Raw genomic sequence first — 23946 nt, 5'->3', positions numbered from 1 at the left:
AGCAAACACTATAAACATTCACATGAGGAACCAAATCCCAGCCAAACTGGGGCTTCACCCTCCTGTTTTTATATAAGGCTGACTGCGTGTGCAAATCTGGGCACCAGCAAGTGCAAGGTTCACATACATTTGTAGTCTTTCTCAAGTCTAACCAGACAGCATGACATCACAAGCTTATTCAGTTCGAAAGCTCCAAATAAAACAATTTCGTGAATACAGTCAGGATCAAATCATGCCTTAACCCATGACACACAAATTTGTACATTTCTGAAGTTTACTGGAAGGATAAGTCAGAGCATTTTACTGCTGAATATTCAGGATTGCATCCAATTTAATAGCAGGTACCGGGAAACTCAATCTGGCTTAACCAAGGGGGGGGGTTATACCATTAATAGTTAGAAGAGGATATAAACACTGTAGAGGATTTATGTTTTCATGGGAATCCTGGGCACTCTTTAAAATAATTTCCTTTCCTTCTTTTCAAGCTAAGGGCTATATTCTATTTTATAGAAATTCTGTTTCTTGAAAATAGGGCAGGAGAAACCCAATATCTGCTGCAGTTTGGAAAAAGTCCAGGCTGTGCAGAACCAGAAATCACACTTTAAAAAGTTTACAGCTGAAGACTGAATTGTATATACACACAATAAGATATTTAAGGCTGCATTAAATGATCCAGGGCTTAAACTATGAAAGAACTTTTTTAGTAACTTTGCCCTACATTCATGTACCTTTTGCCAAAAGCCACTGTGTGCTATGATAGAAATATTTATCTGTTCCCTATGGCAAACTACCATTTTTTACTCATTTCAGATTGCCAGTTTTCTTTTATCTCACAAAACCAGCCTGGTGCCAGCACTGTTCTGCACTGTATGTGACCAGATGTTCGCTTCTAGTTAATTTTTAAGCAATTCAAGCTGCACAGAAGCCCAAACCTCAAGTATTTACAAAGGACTCTGAAGCCCCTAAATGTGTGGTTCCTATTTGGCACAAAAGGAAACCAACATGGAAAAAAGATAATTCCATGATAAAAACAACACAGGGGAGATGGACTACGAAGCAGTTTCTGCTGTCTGGTCGGGAGGCCTTAGTCACAGAGCAGGAGGTGCATGGGGGCCAGGAGTTAAAACTGCATTAGGAAAGCTTCAACCCTAAAGGGAAATAAATCATCCATCCTCATGACAATTGGCCTGGACATCTTCCATTGTAAACGTACACTTTTTATGAAATAACTTTGCCTTGCTGGAACCATAGTGGAAATGCGTTGGGCCTGTCATGCTACCTTTGATATGATTCAGCCTTTTCAAGATTCCTAAAGATGTGAAGTACTTAACGCTTCCACTCCAAAGAACGATTTTCTCAGAAAGCCATAGCCCCATTGGGGCTGTGTCAGGACCTTTTCTTTCAGAAGAAGCAGGGTAAGGAGGTTCACCCTCCAGATCCCTTACTGGAACCGAAAGGCCATGCAACAGTGTCACCCTCAGGACAGATAAAAAGTCCACGTGTTTGGCAAAATGATTCCACAACAGGGGTTCTGCTCTGATCTGCAAAAAAGACAAGCAAGACAAAATCCTTAGACCCGATTAGTGATTTTTGCATTCTATTAGTATCTTTTATCACAATAATGAGGATTTAGATGCCTCATTAATTCTGCAGAAGCCTTCTTTGGTCCTTTTAGCAGGAGGTAGTAAGATTGATACTGAGAAATGAGGCACTGGAGGTGACTACCGATGTGCAAAATGCACCCTCCCGTGGGCCCTGAGATAGGTCATTTGTTCAGTCTTGCTGAATTAAATTTTGTCCTTGATTTCAGGAGTGCAAACCCCGATGGAGCCCACCGACACCAGCAGGAAGGTATTTCAGATGTATACCCATATGACTAAGGACAGGATTTGTGGCTCATGTGGTACAGTAACAGTAGCCAGGAGTCTACGCAGCTGATTAAATCATGCAGAGGACAGCAAAAGCAAACGAATTTTTGAGATTAAGACAATATCACTGAGAAGAACCTCAGCCTATAGTAAATAGGAACCACAGTGCTGTTCATTCTTGTGCTCAGCTGTAAAAGCTGGAAACTTTACAGTTGTCATGTCAAGCTACTCAGACTCCATTTTTACTCTCTCTGTACCCTTGCTGTATAGAGTGACAGGGTAAGATCTCAAACACTGAAGTATTAGAATGCTGTCAAATACCCAGTATTAAAACAATGTTCTTGCAAGCTCAGCTGTGCTAGTTCAAATTCGAGAGCAGAGTGTCCAAAGCTGTTTTATGCCCAGTGCAAATATAGGCCAATAAAATATCATTAGGGTGCATATGTAGCAAAAAACCAGTCTGGTGGCTTTAATTCCACAGCGTGGGAGACTGCAGCCAAAGACTGTCTGGTGTGGCAGGGATTAGGTACTGATAACATCAAAGTCTGAGAGCAAAACCAGATTGCTACTGCAGAGCACAGCGTGCCCCAGAGGGAATGTGTTCTGAGTCGAGGAAACATCTGCTGTACCTGTGGCTGGTCTTATGCTAACGCAGCTGGTAATTTCTTACGTGCCCCACAGGGAATGGGTGTTCTGAGTCGAGGAAACATCTGCTGTACCTGTGGCTGCTCTTATGCTACAGCAGCTGGCCTAATTTCTTATTAAAAAGATCTGCAAAAGCTTTGAGTTAACAGATGTTGTAGTCAGGACTTAGAATGAGTATTTCAGATATTCAGTAGTATAACTGCAACCAGAATTTGGCCTATTATTTCTAATAGAAGTTATCTAGCAGCCATCAAACTGGCTATCCCAGTAGCTGTAGGCTCATGTTCTGTGGACAATTCGTCTAACGGCATGAGCAGTAAAACAGTTTAACAGTGCTGGTATTTGTATTACTACTGTAGTTCTCAGAGTCAGCAACCTTCTGAAGAGAGCAAGAGGGCTCCCATGTCCTGGGGGCAGTGCCAAGGCACGGCCTGAGCTGAAAAATGGCTTCCTAACACAATTCAGCTTCTTAGCAGCGGAATACTAGGGGAGCAAAAACGAGCAAATAGTGTTAATTGGTAGGTTAATTGCTGGCAGACAATGGAGAAGGAAAGAGGACCTCCCACTTTCAGCAGTGGTAAGGTGCTAGGGAGTCCTACGTGAAATGAGAAGCTGCACTCTCAGAGTTGCTCCTTAGACCAGGTGCTGTCTATACTTGATAGAAGTCTTCAGGATTTTCTTCAAATTCCATGGCTATCAAATTGCAGAACACATGTTGTCTTAGTCATGCATACACATTTCTAACGCAATACATCCTTATGTCTGAATCCTCTTATCCCATACAGAATTAGGGAAGGACTCCAAAATTAGCTAGTAGAATGAACCAGCCTGTGCATCACAGCAGGATGTAGTCAAAGAAGGTGTTTAGTAGGTCACTTGTGCGTATATGCTGCTATCACAGCAAATGCAGGTCAGGCATGCTGTGCCAGCTGGGGCTCAATAGCTCACGGTCTGTAGAAGGTTCACTGAGCTGATATTGAAGTTTCATGCACATTCACTCTGTTGAACGCCCCTACTTTGTCTGGCAGAATTTCTAAAGCAGAAGATGCTCTGGAAAATATTCTTCCTCAGGGCGGACAGTATTTAGCTCTTAATTTTTATGTAACCAGAAACCATATGTCTCAGTTTCTGTTTTACAATCATATCCTTGTCTTAGACCTAAATTTATCTATGTTCCACACCAGCCTCACTCAACGTTATTCACTGTATTTAATTCCCTATTATTATGTGAAATTATTTTTGCCAGGAATGCTGAACTGTGCCACTGAGATTAGAGATAATGTTGCTTGTACTAGAGAAATGAATCCCAGATGACTTTTAAGTTTCCCACATTATTATTTTGTGTCCTGTATCTTGTAAGCAATCCGAAAGTAATGCTGGAAATTTAGAAGTATTTTATCTGCTTAGCTCTCTTAATTGAATAAACACAACAGCATTTATAGGTGGTGACAGCAATGAGTAGCTCAGCTTGAATTATTGCTTCGTAACTACTGACAGTGTCTTTAATTCAATATATGTCAGTGATAAACACAGTTCCTGTTCTGAGTAGAGAGACAGCCTCACTTTATGATCCTGATACCAGATCTATGTGGGTAGATTTTTGTCTTGTCCTGAATTGCAGTAAAGCTAGTAGAGATCTGCAGGGGCCAATCTGATTGCAGGCTGGATGCCTGGAAGATAGGTGAGCAGCACAAGGAGAGATCAACAGGCTGCAACACCCTGCCATTAATTTTTTAATATGTTTGGGCAAATGCAAGTGTCTGGATTTTGTGCTAGACTGAAGTTCCCACCCTAGCTAGCATTCCCCAATGCTCAGGTTTGGTGGGACAGAGACCCACAGGAGGGCTGCCCTGAGGCAGCCAGGCTGGCTGGCAGTGGTGAGGATCCCGCCAGCCCTCCTCATCCCAGTTCCATGGTAAAAAGTCAAATCCCCCACTACCAGTCTCACTTCAGTCTCTTGTTCTGAAACATTCCCAGGAGATCCCTGCCAACCATCCAGCTCATGGCTGGAAATATCAACGTGCAGCAAAACATACCCCTAAAGCGAGAATTTCTCAAGTGTTTCTGAAGAGGCCTGACTGAACCAACAAACACTCCCAGTCATCCCCCAGCTCTAGGTGACAGTTTGATACTTTCTTCTCATTATTTGTTTTTAGTCCATTAGGGTTCTTGTCCACGAATTGCTCTCTTGAATGTTTTTAATTAACAAAACAAAATTTTGGCTAATACTGGATTTTTTCAATCCAAGTAAACCAGCTTAAAATAAAAAATAAGCCAAAGCTCTGGCAAACGCATTCAGGTCAGCCCTTCACTAGATAAATTGTGTAACTTTGGTAAGGCTAGTCTCAAAGACTGGATCACAGTGCTTAATATATTAAAAAATATTGGGAGAATTCCAGCATCCAGTATTAAGTGGGTAGTTGTAATTCCTGCAGGATAAAGAATGATAAAGAAACAAAATTCTTTAATCCTCCATGAATTTGTCTAACATTTAATCCAGCTACTAACCATATGATATTTCCTTTCTCGAGCAGTCTTAATTTGTTCTTAATTCTACTAATTAGGACAATAAAACTAAGGAAGAAAGTGGAAATAATCAGCAGTTAAATTCATATTTCTTTGTAAAGCTACAGCTCATACGTGACATTCATATTCAGAGCTGTACAGGAATCCTCAGTGTGAATCTATGCTTTCAGAATAATTCACATTCACACAGCAGGTCAGAGCACAATCATCACACTAACACTGTGCACTCCTGTAGCACCTTTCATCTGATCATCTCAAATCACAAAGCAAAGACAATTTAATACTAATGAAGCTTTTAACAATCTGGAAGCAGAATTCCCTTATGATCATAATAAGGCAGTAACTGTCTTTTCTCTCCAGTGCTTCCCCCTCCTGTCTTCCCAGGTCCAGCTCCATCCAGCTTCAGTTAGTCCCCTGTGTCAGCCAAGCCCCCCGGGGCTCAGGCAGAAGGTTGTGTCTGCATCTGATAGGAAAGCGAAGCACAGCTGGCTGTTGTCTGTGTCTTGCTTTGGCTACAGATTTGACATTTGAACCAGAGAATCATCAGCTTTATGGATGATTTGCAGAGATAACCCAGTGTTTTGCGCTGTTGTTACTAGGGTGAAAGCTCTGTTGATGGCAGCACAGCACTCAGACGTACAGCACTGCTTACAATGGTGTAGTGAGTGTTCATCGCTAACCACATCACTACACAGTGTCTTAAATGTCTTAAGCTAAATCATTCCAATTAAATGAAAGTGTGTACAAAGGGACTGCATTAATTTAACTAAGTCTTGCTAACTTACGATAACTTCCTTATATGGAAAGATAGACTAGATGACCTTTAAAGATCCCTTCCAACCCAAACCATTCTATGATTCTATGATTCTATATGGCCAAAACTGCTGTCCTCTGCTATCACATCCCCGTAGCGCACAGCCATCATCATACCTAGGGCTCTTAAGCAGGATTGGTAAAATGGAAGGAGATGTTGCAGTGTACAGCACAGCTAGTGTATGCTGTTATCCCGCAGGAATGCCAGGTAGCAGATCAGGCTGCAAGGGGTAGGTAATCTGAACTGTCTCGCCTGCACTGAGGGGAGGAAAGGCCAGGACAGTTAAAGAGTAACGAAAGTGCTGTGTATCAACCTCATATCTTGCCTGACACTTGTCTGTGTAACACTAGTTTGCCCTAAAGCAACAGCCTTACCAAAATGACATATGATGCCTTTATGTGGCTTGTCTGCTCTCACGAAGCAGGCCAAAAAACCCTCTCATTTTCAGTCTTCTGTTTCAATCGTTAGACAGTACTACTACCCTTTAATTAAAATTCTTCTCCCTCTGCTTTACCCTGAAAAGGATAATTAATTACCTCTTTGTAGCAATTGCTCTCAGTGCCTGATGCTACTGAAACAGAATCTACATCATAATTTTAAGTGTGACCATAATGTCACATTATGATCACTTAAAATAGCAATAAAATTGTTTTTTCTAAGCCAGTGCTGCACAGCATGCTCTTGCTGCGACTCCATTAGCAGCAAGCATATGCTGCTGCCGCAAAGAGGAAAGCAGGTCTGGAAAATGTCTCAGTTCAGCATGCATTTAACTGTATATATATATATAGCAGTTCTCTTCGGAATGAGAATGGGCTTTTCACATATACTTAAATGTTGTCTTGTCTTGGGGCTTGAGCAGGACTTTGAATAAGTGTCTTGGTTTGAGATTTCAGGAGTTTCTCCTTGCATAAATGTATGTATATGAAAGCATATAGTTGGGTCATAGGCTGTCACTGTCTTCTGCCCCTAGGTTCAGAAGCTTTGGGCTGAAAATAAATCAGTTCTGAAAATGATCCTATTAGAATCATCACACAAATCTTGATTCCCAAATGCTGCATGGAAATATATGACTTTTTAGCTTTTTTGCCCAATTATACTATGATTCCTCTTTGAAGCCTGTAGAGGGTGTGCTCTCCATTTCAAATTAAGATTGAATGTCTTTCTGCAAAGTAGTAATCTAGCTCAAACTGAAGTTATAAATTAGCTCCAGATATTATTGGGTGAAATGTTATGGACTGAGATACACAGAAAGTCAGAAAAGATGACAACAAGAGTCCCTTTTGGAATTAAAAATCTATCGGTCTCGCTGAAGATCTCACAGTGTATGGTCATTGTCTTCCTCCGTAGCTCAGCTGTGAGCAAAGATGAAGCTGTTGGTCTCACTTCAGACTCTTCTTCTGAAGCCTCAGAACCATATTAAAATAAAATTTAGCAGAGACTGTACAGCTCTAATCTCAATTCTTTTAAACAAGAATGAGATCCTCTTTTTGAAAAGCAAACTATTCTTGACCAAACTACTGCAAAGTCTACATCACTTACAATTTTAGTGATGAAAGTGTATCAGGAGGTACTACAGTTTATGAATTATCTCACAGGAGTACTTAGAAGTCCCAAAGTAGATTACAGCACCCAGGGGTCTCAGCAGTACATCCCTGAACACTGACTCTGTCTTGAACAGCTCATTATTTAAGTAGGGAAGACAAAATACAGAATAAAGGAATATTCTCCCCAGTTAGCAGATGGGGAAGGGAATTATAGCAATTATGTTGCCCCAGTTACAACACGGAGACTGTTGTCTGGCAGAGCCAGAAGCTGAAACTAGAGATCCTGGGTCTCACTCTAGGTATTTAGAAGCAAGTCCCAAAACTTTAATTCTGAGGAACTGTCTCTCTGTTGAGCCTTGCTTAGTCAGGTACAGCTGTATGGCATGAGCGGGAGAGAGTGGCAGTCTTCTGCACCTGTCCAGCCCTTGGTCTCTAGGAGGGTAAATAACTGATTTATCGTGGGAGACCCAAGACACCATAAACAAAAGTTGTTTTCAGTTCCATAGAAAACATTCTTCTATTTGTTCATTTTTAGGAACATGTTTCCAGCCAATCTTGTTGAGGCCACGTTCAAGCAGGTAAGTGGCTATATTCCTTTTACCACTGATGAAAGAGGTGAGCCAGCATCATATAAAACATGTATCTTCGTAAAACAGAATCCAGATACAGACATTGCGTATTACTTCAGATACTTCAGATACAGATTACTTCACCATTTAGGAATTAATGAGTCCCTTTCCATTAGCCTCAGCAGCCTTGGTATCTGAAGGCAAAACAAACAAGCATAAAAAGGACAGTGTGACTAGAAAGTAGACATGCACACCTATGTCGGCTCCACCTCCACCTGAGGCCAGATCTTTGAGGACCTTGAGAAAGGTGCTGTAGGGAAGCAGAACAATTTATGCCAGTATGCCTAGAGCATGGTTTCTCTTACCACAGGACTGCAGTCACAGAGTAGCTGGAATCTCTTTAAGAGCGCACAGTAACACTGCGCAAAGGAAGGACAGAATACCATGTCCAATTAAAGCAATAAAATAATGTATTTGGGAAGAATCTAATTACTCAGATTGGAATTTGGCCAGAAAACCTCATCTAAAAGTTCTGAGTGAGCAAGAGGCATGGGTATATTTATTTCATCTGGGGGAATATTTCATGGGAACCTTACCTCTGGTGAGACAAAGAGAAGGGCACTCCAAACCCCTAGGGAGTCATTCCCAATTATGTCTTACAGGAAAGTAGCTCTATCAGAAGACGATGTGTTTTCTGCACAAGGGTCTGATTATAGGAAACTCTGGTTTTGTTATGCTTTTCCAAAAATTCAAGTGTTTTTACAGATTTTAGCAGCATAGGGACAGGAGCTGTCATTCTTCTTTTCATGCTTGTCCCTTTAACATGCAGCCTTGTTGAAACAGAGCACTTAGGAGGTCTCATTAAACTATTAATTCCTGCTGGGATGTTATAATAAAAACTATTTTGTTTTCTTTCAGTATCGCACCAAGAGTATTCCCATCATTAAATCTAACAAAGCATCATCTGAAAGCACCACTCGTCGCATTATAATATATGGAGTCCAGGATGAGAATGGATCCAATATCCAGAATTTTGCCTTGGATATCACTCCCCCTCCTGAAGTGATTTACAAGTCAGAACCGGGCACTAGTGACGGCATGAATGTGCTAGGGATTGTGATATTCTCTGCCACAATGGGTAGGTTTCAGACATGTTTGGTTTGTAATAATCTAAGTATCCATTTAAGAGAAAAAGATAGAGGTTGGGTTGTTTGGTTTCTTGATTCACCTTTTTTAACTGCTTCTATCTAAACTTTGTGGGGAAAACGGCAAGACTGTTACAGAGCTGTTCTCCCAACCTTTTGAAGACAAATCTTCAAAATCCTTGATGACTTTTGTTCCATGCAGTTCTGTTTTCTGTGCATGCACTTACATTCTTTTTATATTAAATTTTTCTGGATTATTTTGAGCTTTTATTTATGAACCATTTTTTCCTGATGTAAGAAACAGAGCTGTTCTCCCAACCTTTTGAAGACAAATCTTCAAAATCCTTGATGACTTTTGTTCCATGCAGTTCTGTTTTCTGTGCATGCACTTACATTCTTTTTATATTAAATTTTTCTGGATTATTTTGAGCTTTTATTTATGAACCATTTTTTCCTGACTGTAAGAAACACTAATACAGTGTGCTCAGAGGAGGTAGGAATTACTATACCAGGTGAGACCCATGGCCCCTCTGCCAATATTCTATTTCATTCTCTGGACAGTAACAAAAATCTCAGACAAAGTTTCAAGAAATTCTGAAATAAACAAGTCTGTAGCAGACTTTCTTTCCAAAGCCCAAGAAGTTAGTACACTTCTAATGCCCAGAGCTCCAGGTATTGTATTACAGGAATAAAGAACTTCCTGCACTGCTCTTGGTTCAGGGGGTATCAGGCTGAAACACCCCCCGCTCTCATGGCTGGATGTTTCACCCCTGCAGCTGGCAGTCCAAACAAAACCTGCTCCCAGACCAACTCCTTGGCTAAAGTTCCCCTCAGCAGGCAGAAAATTACTTTAGCCCTGGAACCTGCCATCTATTGTTCTTGCCCATTCTTAGTCACATTTTACCACATGATTAGTGTAGAATATAACTGTCACTGTAAGAACCCAACTCAGATAATGAACCTCAGTGATATCTTGAATAAGTGAGCCACAAAGGTATACTGTTTTATCAGTTTTAAATCTGTGGATCTTCTTTTTGATTGAAACTTCTTGATTTTATTTTTGCCATCCTGCAATGCTGATAGTTATATACCATCTAGTATCTTATCACAGTGGACACTAAGAGCTTCTGTCTGCCTAATTTATTCAGTTTAACTTGCTGGAGGAACTCATTGGTGCCACGTGTGTTATATTATGTTTGTGGATTTGGAAGAGGGAATTTAAACAAACATGCCCTAGTTAATCATAAAGTTCTGATGATTTTTCCAAGAAAATGCTGATTAAATTTTCCTTATCTAAATTTATTCTTGGAAGTTAATCTGGTCAGCAGAGGTAGTTCCATAAAACATCTTTGACTGTATTTATTATATTATGGTTCATACCAGCACAAGGGGTCAAAAATCAAGCCTGGTATTAGCAGATTCGTCTCTCTTTTTTAGTTTCTCCAGTAGGTGGTATTCCATATGCAAGACTGCTGGAAACTGGTTGTCCCCCAGTTTGTAGTATTTTATAGTCAATTCCCAAAGTACAATGTCACAGCAAACACTATTCCAGTCAAAAAGTATTGGATATGAATGAATTAATTACATGTGCTTATTAGGATCAAGGGCTATTTTATACTTCTGAGCACAGATCATTCATTGTCTTCCCAGAACTGAATGTGTTACTTTTACCATGCCCCTAAGTACTGCTGGCCTGGGGCTCAAGAGATGGAAGCTGAGAGCTGGTTTCTTCCTGGCTGATGTACAGAAAATGTACTGCCGGTACTGCCGCATACAGCATAGTCCCAGCTGCTGGGTCACCTGTGACTGTATCAGCCACGAACAAACCTGAGATACTAAACCCTCAAAACTCGTCATCTACCAGTCACTATTTCAGGCTGTTGTTTTGAACAAAGGATGCAGCCAAGCATTTATCGCTGTCTTCAGCCCCCCCAAAAATGGAAGCAATGAAACAGAAGACATGTGGCTTGAATCTCTATGAAAGAACAGCATCCTTCCAAAGTTTTTATTTATTGCAAAAGAATGTATACAGGCCTTGGCCCTTGGTAACAGTTTTGCTCACTTTGGCTGAGTCTTATTTGCACAAAGGTCTTTTTACACCACTTTGGCATAGAAAAATGGCATTAGGGTGGGTATGAGTTCTTAGTACCGCCTTGATGCTGGGCTCAGCTGTGATTAGCTATACTACCTTTTCTCACAGTGTGCAGGAATTTCTGTTAGAGATTATGACAAGTGGCTAAGAGTTGAGACATCTGATCTTTTTTTCGTGAAGGAGCACACATTATTTATTCACCACAAGGAAAATGTTTGCACTGAAATGGAACTTGGTGCATCAGGGCTGTAGACAGGAGGCCCCAGTCCTGCCCACTGCCCTGTCTGTCCCCACCAATAGCCACATGCTTAGGTAGGACAGTGTTTTAAAGAGCAAATTTCAGTTGTTCCTGTAAAATAAAAGAGAAAGCATTCCTTTTTTTTTTTTTGCATTATACAGAATTAGAAGTTAAGACTCTTGTAAAACTGCCACCAACCAGGCTACAAAAGCTGAACTGTATTCAATGTCCTGTTACCAAAGATGAACAACATGCTTAATAAGAGTGTTGTTTTCTGACCTAAAAGTTACAGCTTAGATGAATATTAACAGACTTATAATCCCACATCTTGAATACACTGTTATTGTGAAATCCCTGGATAAAACAGCTGAGAGCCTCCCTCCCTGCCTCAGGAGGGGATTGCGCTGAAGCAGTGCTGCCTGAGACCCAGCTCGCAAGTGCAGATGTGGGCTCTGAGGGACAGAGCCTGAGCTCCTGCTCAAAGCAAGGACACTGCATATCCAGAGCAAGCGGCAGCACGTCCCCACTCATAGCCCCCTGCTTCCTCATGAAACTCCCTTCAAAGGCAGTCTCACTTGGTGCAGCTAGCTTTTGAAGTGCTTCCTTGAGCAATTAACTCGATCACTTATAATCCTTTCAGGGAGTGATGGCAGAAAATTAATAAAATAGGAAAATTATGTCTATTTATATGCATTATTGGAAACTAACACTATCTGGAGAATATATGGTTAGATGACACATCCCAGAGCTGTATTCTTTTCCTTTCTGAGCACAGGGTGTGCATAAATGGGTTTTCTTTGCTTTCTTCTTTGCCGGTTTGTCTGTATAGCAGTTTGGCTTTTCTTCACATGAACTTGCATTTCCTTATCTCCCCCAAGTTTGCAAAGTCTGATTGATTATGAGGGTTGGTTGTTATTATGTAGACAAATATCTATTAAAAAACTAAAAAGAGGATGGAGACTCCCCATATTAACTCCCCGTTACCAGAACAAACCTCAATACTGGCTTTTCCCCAGGAGTGTCTCATGGATGCTGCCCAGTTGTACGCAGCACACAGCAGTAAGGCAGACTGCAGGCAGAGACAGCTTCCTTCATTAGAAAAAGGTTTTCCAGTTTGTCTCCCATGGATCCCTCAGAGCAGCTAAATCCATCTCAGGGCTCTATGAAAGATAGTTAAGGAAACAGGCTTGCTACTGGGGGGGGTTGTGTGTGTAAATCTACAGCACAAAAGTCTGTACCACCACAGGGAAACTTTCAGGGAACCGCAAAAGAAAAAACACTGAGCTAGGGGAGAGTGCCCTGTATGGAGCCAAAGCACAAGCCTGTGACCTGGCTCCCCCACACTCTCATTGTGTTTGTGTGTGTGTAAGGTAAGATTTTCAGATACCACATCTGTTTATACAGCACGAAGATCTATATTCTTCCAGTCATCTCCTACTTAGTTCACTTTGAACTACAGCAGGGAGGAAAAGCACTGGGGCTTTGCATGAAAGCACCTGAGAAATTGAACCTGAATGCCTTTGTTTGCAGGTATAATGTTGGGAAGAATGGGGAACAGTGGTGTTCCTTTGGTCAGCTTTTGCCAGTGTTTAAATGAATCTGTCATGAAGATAGTGGCAGTTGCTGTTTGGTAAGTAACTGTTTTAGTAAGAAAATCAATATTTTTTTAAGAGTAAGAAAATTTCAATAGAAGAGGATGCACAGAAATGTCATAAACTTATTTCTGGGGAAATAAATAAGGGTGAACGATCCTTAGCTTTGTGGGGCCTCAGCATTTGAAGGAAGATACATACACACACACCCTGTCCCTGGCTTGTACTGTCATTTTGACAGAGGCACCCTCTGTATTACTCCCAAATAACATAACATGGTATAGCTGTGTGGGTGTGTGCTGTATGCACTAGGGGCACTGCCAATCCTTGGGCAGGCCAAGAGGGATTATAATACAACCAGCCCACACAAGGGAGGAGCATGATGAGATGCTCAGGCTGGTACTTCCATCTCTTACAGCACTGCTCCACTCGAAATACTAGCCTGGCTTCACCTTGCTCAGGAGAGGGCTGGGCTCTTATGCTGATGTGCCTGTACTGTCGTTAGTATGGTTGCTGCTAGCTTGACTATCTCTGCACTGAACGGCACAGTGGAGATGATATACCCAGAGTGCTTGGCAGAATAGCCCTCAGTGAACCATCCTAGGCCATGCCACTTAAGAAAAGCCTTCAGAGCAATCCTAAATTACACTGACAGCCAGCTAGACCTGCATACCCACCTGCTCCAAAGATCAGAGGAACAGTAGGTGACTGCCAACAACAAAAACTATGAGCTTAGCACCTTCCCCACTCTTCAGAAGGTCCCCAAATGTGGCTCAGCCCGATGTGGGGGGATCCCGCTACCAGCACTCAACCTTTGTTTCCAGCTACCTGGTCCAGTCTGACTGATCGCTTGGTTAGATTGCTCTGGAAGGATGAGAGGGAATTGGCAAGTCTCTGAAGATGGCACAGCTGCAAATGGAAGATGGCTGGATGTCCCCAGATCTATTTTTATTTATTTTTTAATCTTAAGCTCTTTTGGCACCTATGTCTTTCTTTGCATCTAGCCACGCACAGAAGCACAACAGTTTTGATAAAGGACCTATCCCACATCCAGTCCAGAGGGGGTTCTTCCGACTATCTGCCCTGAATCAAACACCCAGGCAGTCCAAGAGCATGTCTAATGCATATTGGTATTTCTTCTATGTCTTCCAAAGGCAACATAAACATTTACTTAACAGCTTCCAACTAAAAGCCATGAATGGTTACACGAGCACAAGCACATGAGCAGAGCTTAGGATTCATTCCCCTTCTCCCCAGTAAATGACCTGACTTAAGCTAAAAAGTCAGAGCTGCCTTCTGAACCAAAACATTTTGAAGTCATTCCTGACCAGCACCATAACCTCAGCTGTGCTGAGGAGCACCCCACATAAAAGATTGTTTAACCCAGTGCTTTGGGCACACTCCTCAGGGGTGAGAGAGAGGGGCTTAGTCTGACAAAACAACGGAACCCAGCTGTGCCGCTTCCAGACAGGCTGCTGTAAGTGCACTGCTACTGGAAGTACAAGGATTTCCCGTCTCATACTGTTTGATGGAAGTGAGCTATCTCCTAATAACGACTGTCTTTCTTTTTGCTCAGGTATTTTCCATTCGGAATTGTGTTCCTAATTGCTGGTAAAATCTTAGAAATGGATGACCCTTCAGCCATTGGGAAGAAACTGGGTTTCTATGCCATTACGGTGGTTTGCGGCCTGGTGGTGCATGGGCTATTTATTCTGCCAATGATGTACTTCTTTATCACCAAGAAGAATCCCATTGTCTTCATCAGAGGGATTCTTCAAGCCTTGCTCATTGCTCTGGCCACGTCCTCCAGGTATTACACAGTTTCTAGACAGATGCAACAAAATACTTGCTAGATCCTTACTCCAGCTTTCTCTTGGGAACAGCACACTATAGCTGTACTGGAGCAGATATATTTGTATCTGAACAATGGCCTGTGTCAAATTCACCGGTATATTTGTAAAAGATGTGTGTCTCAACATTTGGAAGTTATTTGTGGGAGCCATTTGACAATAATGTTTGTCACATTGTTTTTCCTCAGTTTAAAAAATATTGGACAAAAATGTTTTTTCTTAGAGGACTAGAAAGGAAATAAGGGTATTTTTCCATAAAAACAAACATTGTGCTTCTACAAAGTTAATATATATTATGGGACACACAGTTTGTCCAGGCTTCATTTTTGGTATTAGTGGAGAACCTCCTAGTTCAGTCATATGGAAACATTTTACTCATCTTAGTCTTTGTTTCTTGGTACCTTAAGAAATACTGTGGTTGCAAGCTATTGTCCAGCACTGGGAAAGTATTTAGCTGTTCTACTCAAGGAATAATATATTTTGCATCCTTTTTAGGGAGGATGTGCAATGAGTTTTAACCATAGCTGAACAAAGGTACAGTGAAAATGGGAAACAGCTTGTGAACTGATTATGAAAATGACTCCCAACACGGATAAACTGGTGCGTGAGAAGTGCTTGAAAGGGCTGGAATTGACTTGCATGGAGTGGAGACAAGAACGACAACTAAACCAACATTTCCCTGTAGCCGATATAATGAAAACACAGTTTCATGGCATCTGTGGCTGGAGGCTTGTTACTCTGAAGTAACAAAAGCAGCTATACCTACCACTTTTTATGCCGTAATAAAAGCCACAGTACAAGCGGAAAATGCCAGGTAAATAGGTCTCTTTAGCACATCTTACATACTTATTATTTCTACTGTCGGCTATAAAGGAAGAGGGCTAAAGAAAGGAAAAGATACCTTTCTTTTATCTCATTTTTGCTTTTGGATTTTTAAAGTTATTATTGTTACTTTACAGAGAGACTGGAAAATACTAAATTCTTATCCAGACTTTGAAATGATGACAGCTAGTGACCAACACCTACCTTCATCTACCTAATTTAGACTTCAAATTAGTAATTAGTACAAAATCAATGACAAATTGGGAACATCTGTTTATGAAGAGACATAATGAAAAATTAAAAGGTTTTATTAACCCCAAAATATTTATTCTAATTAACAATAATGACTGAGGAGTACTTCATCTAGTTATACTTAAATACCGATTCCTTCTTCCATCTTATAACAATTTCTATAATAAGTTGAGCTCTGATGACTAATATGTCCTTTCAGGCAATAGTATTGTACCAGCTTCTTATCCCTTGTGCCTCTAATCTTACTTTTCTCCATAACTTCTCAAGCTCCTTGAGGAAGAATTCACATAATCTCTCCTACAATGGAGTGACCCACTTAGAAATAAAGTGCATTTGTAATTGGTGGGATTACAGAAGGAAAAGGCAGGAATGATGTATGCAGTGAAATTTTGATTTAAATGATTTCTTTTTAATAGTCTAATAAGGGCCATTACGTAATCAGCACATACGGCTTTCCATAGACCATCATCACTGATGAATAATTATGTGAGTTTTGCAGAAATCTGGAACTCTTCTGCGAATTATCTAAGTAAATAAATACATGGAGAAGTAACAATGTAACTTCCCTGAACTCAGATTAGTTGATGTCATTCATTTTTGCTATAATCATCTGCAAAACTTATTTTTGTTACAAAACATTACTTTGCAATGCGGTAATTACCGTCAATGCTAAAAGAGAAATAATCTCTATTTTACTGAAGGGACAATGAAAAAGAGAAAACTTAAGTTGTACTAGACCTGTGCCAGACTTGGGAAAAGAGCCTAAAATTTTTATCCCCAGCCCATTGGCCTGATTAGGCTCATTATAGTTCTAGCAAGGTCCAACAAGGTAATTTGGGGCAGGAAGGTCAGATGCAGATGGCTGATTCTCTCATGAATATGCGTACAGTGGTTAGGGCAGGAGTAAGCAGAGCAGAAGGAATGTATAGGAATTAAAAGAAAGGAGAGGAAGGAATGATTATTTCAGTACAGTTGGAAGGTATTGGCTTTCCACTATGTTTCATTTTACAAGGTGTTTTCATATATAACAGTTTGCTCCAAAATGACCTATAAAGAGCAACATACTGTGAAATACAAAGTCAAGAAAAAATTATGTGCTGGGTGGTGTTTTAAACTCTAATTAGGCTTAAATAATTAAGGCAATCTTTTTTATTAGAACATAAAAAGTTTGTAGCTTGAGATGTCGTCACATCCCCAGATTCAAGTAAGATGCTAATTTTGAACTCGAAGATGTTAGTGTTGGAAAAGGCTCGTCAGGTTCACATTTGACACACTTGACTATCTGCCCTGCTCCTCTAAGAATTCTGTTTCTGAAGAACTCTATTGCTGAGAGGTTTTTTAATCTGTGCCATTCCACTAATTCTCTTTTTCTAGAAAAAGATAATTTGTCTTAAAAATCTAATCCGCATTTTTCTCTTTTTAGGGAAAAAAAGAGAAAATTTTGTTCCTCGTTTTACCTTTAGCATCTATAGAAGAGTTTGTCCTTTTCTCTTCTTCTCTGTTAATAAACAACAAAAATAACCAACTTCTTCACCAGTATAGATCTCTTTATCAAGGGAGGTTTAATCGAGACTTAAAAGATCAGCACATATTCCACCATTTTCAAAAACAGATTACTTTTCTTAATTTTCCCTATTTTGCATCAGCATTGCATTTTGATTTTATAACCAATTTACTAGTCCTTTACTGGTCTGAACACTTTCAGGGCTTGTGCTTGTTTCTTCATTGGATCTCATCTCCTTACTCTGTCTCTAGCTCTGAGAGTATCAAATCACTTTACAGTCATGAAGGGCCCTCTTTGCAGTTCATAATATATTCAGGTCCAGGTTGCTTGTGGTATATTTCAAGGTTAGAAATGTTCCAATGCCAATATCATCAATCATAGTCATAAAACAAAGAGTCAGACATGATATGTAGTAACCAAAATACACAACCAGATCTACAAAGTTATGCAGGGGTTTTGATTCCCCTGTTTTACACGAGCGCCTAAGTTATATTACTACTTGGAGAAAGTCAAACAATGGTTGGTTTGAGAATTTTTAGATCGGGGTTTTTTTTTCTCAATTACTTGTAGAAGCATAAGGAAAGAACATGCACACTCTCTAGCAAATGTTAGCTAGCTCTTTTAAAAGACCTGCATATCACAGTGATTGTCATTGCAAAGCTTAACTTTTAGGCAACTTTCAACCACACAGGATGCCTATGGTTCATCTAGGAACTCAGATCTTCATGGGAAGAGTTGGGCTCCTAGGAAAGAGCCCCAAAAGCCAGTGTGGTAAGGAGAGCTGGGCAGGCATCAGGCATAGCTATAAAGCAAAAATCTCAACCTACAGAACTGGTGAGAGAGGTGTCTTTGCTGAGTCTCTCCAGGGTAAACCAATCCTTACTCGAGGTTTTCTCCAGCCCCATTTCCTTACCCCAAGCTGATGTGAGAGTGCCCGCTGACAGTGGGGAATACATGGGGAATTCAGCTTTCCCTTAAACCTGATTCCCAGGAGAGAGCCCCTCCCCAGGGATATCGAGTACTTTGAAATAGCACACTCTCCCCTTCCACTGTGCAAGGAATAATTACATATTTATAGGCCCAGAGAGGGTGTAGTTCGGGAACAGAGCTCTGGCGCCAGCTGGCAGCTCAGCCTGTCAAGAATCACCAGCAAGACTTGCTACCAGAAGAGATTTAGTATCTTTATTGTCAGAAACTAATGTACCACCAAAGTTAAGGTGAGTCCTGAGGAAAGGCTCTGAACTTACGAATCTGGGGCTTGGACATGTTTGATGGATTTAGCTCTGTTTGCTCCTTCTTACCAGTGTCTATATTTTGCAAATCCAACACAGGCCCAACATGGTTTTTAATGTTTTTCTGCTCAAATAGCAGTGCCTTGTCTAGAGATAGCTGAACTTTTCACCTTCGTTACACTGAAAGGAATGGATACTGCACATAACTGAGCTGTTGCCAAAAGAACATGCACAAATAATTGGGGCTGGACAGGAGAGCTGCTTCTCCTGACAGTCAACACATCTGTATTTGGTTAAATAATACTTGCCACAGGGGCATTATATAACACTCATAATGTGGGTATTGGATTTTCAGATCGTCTTAGAGGAGAACAAAGAGTTGGTTTTAAGCGTACTGATGTGTTTCTTGCAGATGTTTCTGTGTCAGTTCATGTCTACATCTAAAGATAGAAAGAAAACCACAGATCAGTGTCCTGATATTCATTCCAGCTAGTCTGCACCTGTGGAAAGCTTTCTTTTTAAGCTAAAAGTCAAACTGCAAGAATCAAAAACAATACCAGGTACAAAACCCCAGAATGTAACACAAGGGAACCTGAAAGCCACTGAACAGCTGTCTCATGGCAATGATTTTATTGAATCTGAACATTCTACACCCCATTCTCAATCCCCTTATATTTCTCCAGAAATCCCAATCACAGCAATATTTTAGTTTGCACAGACATTACTGGAGAGAAGGGACAGAGAAGACGGAGATCTCTTATTCCTTTGGTGCATCATTTAGGACACAATGAACTCAATCCCTACGACTAGCACCTAGTCCCTGCACCAGTCACCTGGCCAGCCAGCCCCTGAAGCCAAACCCTCGGCCCCAGTACAGGCTGGCTTTGGCAAGAGGCGCCCATAGCGATGTACACAGCTCCTCTTTACTACATCAGTAAGGTGTGTAAAGCACATGCAGTCATTGCCCACCTTGCCCTTGCTCTGTGGTATTCAGCCCGCATAGCTGTGGATTTCTGACTCGCTGCTTTCTTCCCCCCACATCGCCCCTGATCTTGTCACCTCTTACTGGATTGAAAAAGCAGTATTTGGCCTACAGGCAAAATTCCTCTTGATTTTAGCTTTCCTCATTCCAATGGCATGAGGGAATTTTATTTTTCTAGGTCATCTTTCCATATCATTAATGAATTAAAGTAGCATCTTCTCAGTGGTACATCCCATCAAAAGAAGTGATTTTCATCTTCTCTGAAGACAAATGATAAAACATGAGTTTTTCAAGGGTTTTGCTGCTTATGAAACACTAAGATCTTGGCTATTGCACAGTGTAAATTAAAGGCAGATTTAGCAAAAGGGAGATGAGATCAGTTTGTTGATTTTTTGGAGCAAATATCAAAATGCATTTAAATGATAAGACAAACAGAGCAGGCTGAGCAGCTGTTCTTCCACGGTGACTAGCTGTCTTTGTGGCTCACACTAGTAAGAGCTTGGCCTGATCCAGCATTAGCTTATGCTCGGTCTCTGCAGCTGCAGCTTTTTATCCCAAAATTGAGATAAGACTCTAAAAATGTATTTTTAACTGTTAGAGTTAGTGCTGGGAGAAGATACCTCTCCTCTTAGCTGAAAGCTTTAGGACAGTTTTTAAAAGACTTAACAGATTAAAATCAGTGCTTTAGAGTATTTTTTCCTCCTAATAAATGTTGTATGTGAGGCTTTCATGTTACCGCTCCACTGTTTAACACTAGATAAAGCAGCTTTCAAGAAAACAAACTTCACCTAATTTAACTGGAAAGACAGATTATTTATTTGAGAATTTTTTTTCTTCAGCCATTGAAATGATATATTAATATAACCCAAAAATGACAGTAGGAATGTTTTTATTCTTTGCCACTTGTAAGTCACCAAGAGCCAAAGCCTTAAATAAGACACATATTTTGATATGTGCCAGATGATACATTATGAGTAAAAATGAACCATCATTGAACAAGACAACCTCTCCTAGGATACTCCACATAACTTTTGTCACCTGTATTCAGGAAAAGTTCATTCAGATTAAAACAGGTGCCGAAAGGGTAATCAGGGATGTAAAGTAGCAATCTTGTAATTGATGGACCTGATTGGGTCAATCCAGGCTGAGAGGGGACAAAACTGATTTCTAACAATACGTGTTGTAACAGCTGGACTGATTTGTGCAAGGAGAAATGCATAAAGCACATAAAAGCAAATTTAGTGTAAATTGAAAAGAATACATCTAGATCATAAATTAAATTTCTCATCTGAACAGTGAATTCTGGAAAGCCTTTCAATAGGAATAGTTAGGACAGACAGTCTACTAGCTCTAAGATGTGATGTCATAAATTTGAGTGAGACTGTATGTGGTAGCTCCCTGTGCTAGGAAGGTACAAGAATCTGTGACCTGGAAATTTGCTCCCTTTCAATATCTTGCACGTTTTTCATCATCATTGCACTTACATTCTGCCCATTTTCTTTTTTATTATAATATTTAATAAACAACAAAATCAATGTCTAGTTATGTGCCCTAGAAATTTTACTTCTAACAGCACAAAATTAAAATGAAAGAAGCACCTGAATCTCTGTGAGATAATGCACAAGTTTAAAAGTTGAATTCTTGCAAAAACAGTGTCATACATTCTGTTTACAACAGTGGAAATAATAGATACAGTTTTTGCTGGTTGTGCCATTGGTATTATGGGATTGTTTTTCACAATCTTTGTCACATCTCAACCAAATTGGAAGATGTCAGTCGGTTAAAATTTGCACGTTTCACAGTTCAGCTCTCTGCCCTCAGAACAGGAAGGCATTTAGTTTTAAAATTCTGGTATGTCAAAGTGTGAGCAAGGTGGAAAAGGACTTGTAAGATTATCTTTTTGTCTTCTTTTTCCCACAAAGAAATTAGACAGGGTTTTGTTACAGAAAAGCCAAATGGCTGAGGAAAGACTGTCTTTAAAAACAAGTAACCCTCCACAACTGAAGTAGCTGCAGGGAAGGGGCGCAATGAATAGTAAGTTTAGTAATTGCTTCCTGGCTATGCCTATAGTTAAGAACATCTAGAAGTGTTACTGTGGCGGTCTGCTCCTAGTTACAGCTACACCAGGGATTTCAGTTCTACATTATCTGTGAGCCCCAGCCTCACCCTTTTATTTTATGAACATTTTAGTGTAAACAAGACATAGAGAATTTCAGTCATTCACAAATGAATGTGTGAAAAATGATAGGCATGTCCAAGAGAGAAATTACTTCTAATGTGTAGTTTGGGGGGGTTATGCTTTGCTGTGTTTGTCTTTCAAAGTAAATATTGATTAAATATTAGAACTGTCAGAATGAAAAAGTTGAATATACCCCAGTTACCAGAGGCAATCAGATTTCTATTGCTTCCTTGACCTTTCAGTTTATTTGCATACTTAGAGAATTACTTTTGTCCAGATTTTCATGGCAGTGACTGCCAGTCTGTAGTAAATCATTCACCAGTCAGATTTTATAAGGTTATAGAAAACAGAGATATCATAATGAAAGTATAGACTTGTCTTGATCCTTGTGTTTCTATTGCAGGAAGTTATTTTTCCTTTCCAAACACTGTTACTTTCCTCAAACAACAGCTTGCACAAATACAAAATGACAACTCCTACTCGTGGAAACACTTTGCTAATGCATTCCTGCAAACTTGGGGTTATGAATTCAGAGCTTTCAGAATCTCTCTGTGATTTTGTAGGTCACATGTAACGACTGAGAAAGAATTTGTAGATCAAATGTGTTGTCCTCCGTTAGGAACATATAATGGTTGTTATAAGATTTAGATATCAGAGCCACATTGCTGATATAAGGCTCACAACACACAGCAACTGAGCAATCTGAACTGTCCAAACTAGTGGAAAGACGCCTATATTTCATGACTCAGGGCACGTAGATCACAAAAGAACAGAACAGTAAAGACCTTAGTATCAAGGTACCAATATTTCCCCTGTAATTACTTATGTCCTTAAAGAGGTAACTGCAGAATAATTTTGAAGGAGTTTGCTATTTTACATCTATTTAAATAGTATCAAATACTGAGCAGTAGATTAAAATGAGTATCATAACAAGGAAAATATTTTTCCATTTGTATATTTTCTTCAGTGGTATTATTTATTTTCCGTACAAACTGACGTGGCATAAAAAATACCCCCTCCCTCACTTGAATGCAGTTTAATTATTCATGACATATTAGTGAATGTGACACTGTATGGTAAAATGCAGAATGTTACAAAAAGGCTGATAAAATATAAAGATAAACATGTTTAGGTGTGTTACTATTTTAAAATGCATTCATCTTATTGAAAAATTAGGAAATTTATGACCAGATAATATTTAATTAATTGTCTTAGTTAATGAAAACAAAAAGCAGATTTTTTTTAGAGAGTATGAAATCGAGGGTTTAAAGTTTGGAAGGGGTCAAGCTCATTTTAAAATGAACACCTGTCAAACAGTCTTATACCATTCCACTCCATTCCATACCATTCCACACACATACATATTTATATCTCATTTACATATGTACACATTATTATATGACCTGCAATTATGTGATTGTTATATGATCACACAAGGGACATGGGCAGATCTGTCCCAGAGAGGAAATGGGATTGTATATTCCTGAATACAGGGGCTTGGTCTGTAGCTTTTATTTTCAGGCGTGTTGTTGATAAGATCTTTGCCTAACCCCTTGCAGAAATAAGAAATTACTTGTGCGTGAGGTAGGACGTTACTGCCTTAATGCATTCTGTGACAAAAGAAAGAGTAGTTTCTTGGTCAGAGCTGTTGCCCACTGGGATGTTTTAAAGTTTAACCCAAGCAGCATTCCAATCTCTTGTAAGCTCTCACTACTGTTATAATTCATTGCCTAAACTGGTCATCTGATTACTGTCAATATGCAGTGAGAACTGGAACAATCCCTAAGGGCATTTATATAGCTGTCCTGGTTTCGGCTGGGATAGAGTTAATTTTCTTCCTAGTAGCTGGTACAGTGCTGTGTTTTGGATTTAGGATGAGAATAATGTTGATAACACACTGATGATTTAGTTGTCGCTAAGTAGTGCTTACACTAGTCCAGGACTTTTCAGCTTCTCGTGCCCTGCCAGCGAGAAGCTGGGAGGGGGCACAGCCAGGACAGCTGACCCAAACTGGCCAAAGGGATATTCCATACCATGTGACGTCATGTTCAGTATATAAACTGGGGGGAGTTGGCCGGGGGGGCCGCTGCTC

The 23946-nt window shown here is 40.2% G+C and overlaps 1 protein-coding gene across 1 annotated transcript in view; it reads left to right on the top strand.

The window, feature by feature from the left end:
- SLC1A7 (solute carrier family 1 member 7) overlaps positions 1-23946 on the top strand; it is a 61985-nt gene that overhangs the window by 22341 nt on the left and 15698 nt on the right. The window contains exons 4-7 of the mRNA XM_009287380.1: positions 7933-7975; positions 8885-9104; positions 12972-13071; positions 14610-14843. Of these exons, the coding sequence (XP_009285655.1) occupies positions 7933-7975; positions 8885-9104; positions 12972-13071; positions 14610-14843 (597 nt within the window). The remainder of the gene's footprint in view (positions 1-7932; positions 7976-8884; positions 9105-12971; positions 13072-14609; positions 14844-23946) is intronic.

The sequence above is a fragment of the Aptenodytes forsteri genome, unplaced genomic scaffold (genome assembly GCF_000699145.1).
Source record: "Aptenodytes forsteri isolate BGI_AS27 unplaced genomic scaffold, ASM69914v1 Scaffold119, whole genome shotgun sequence".
Classification (NCBI taxonomy): domain Eukaryota; kingdom Metazoa; phylum Chordata; class Aves; order Sphenisciformes; family Spheniscidae; genus Aptenodytes; species Aptenodytes forsteri.
This window is presented reverse-complemented; position numbering and strand designations above follow the sequence as displayed.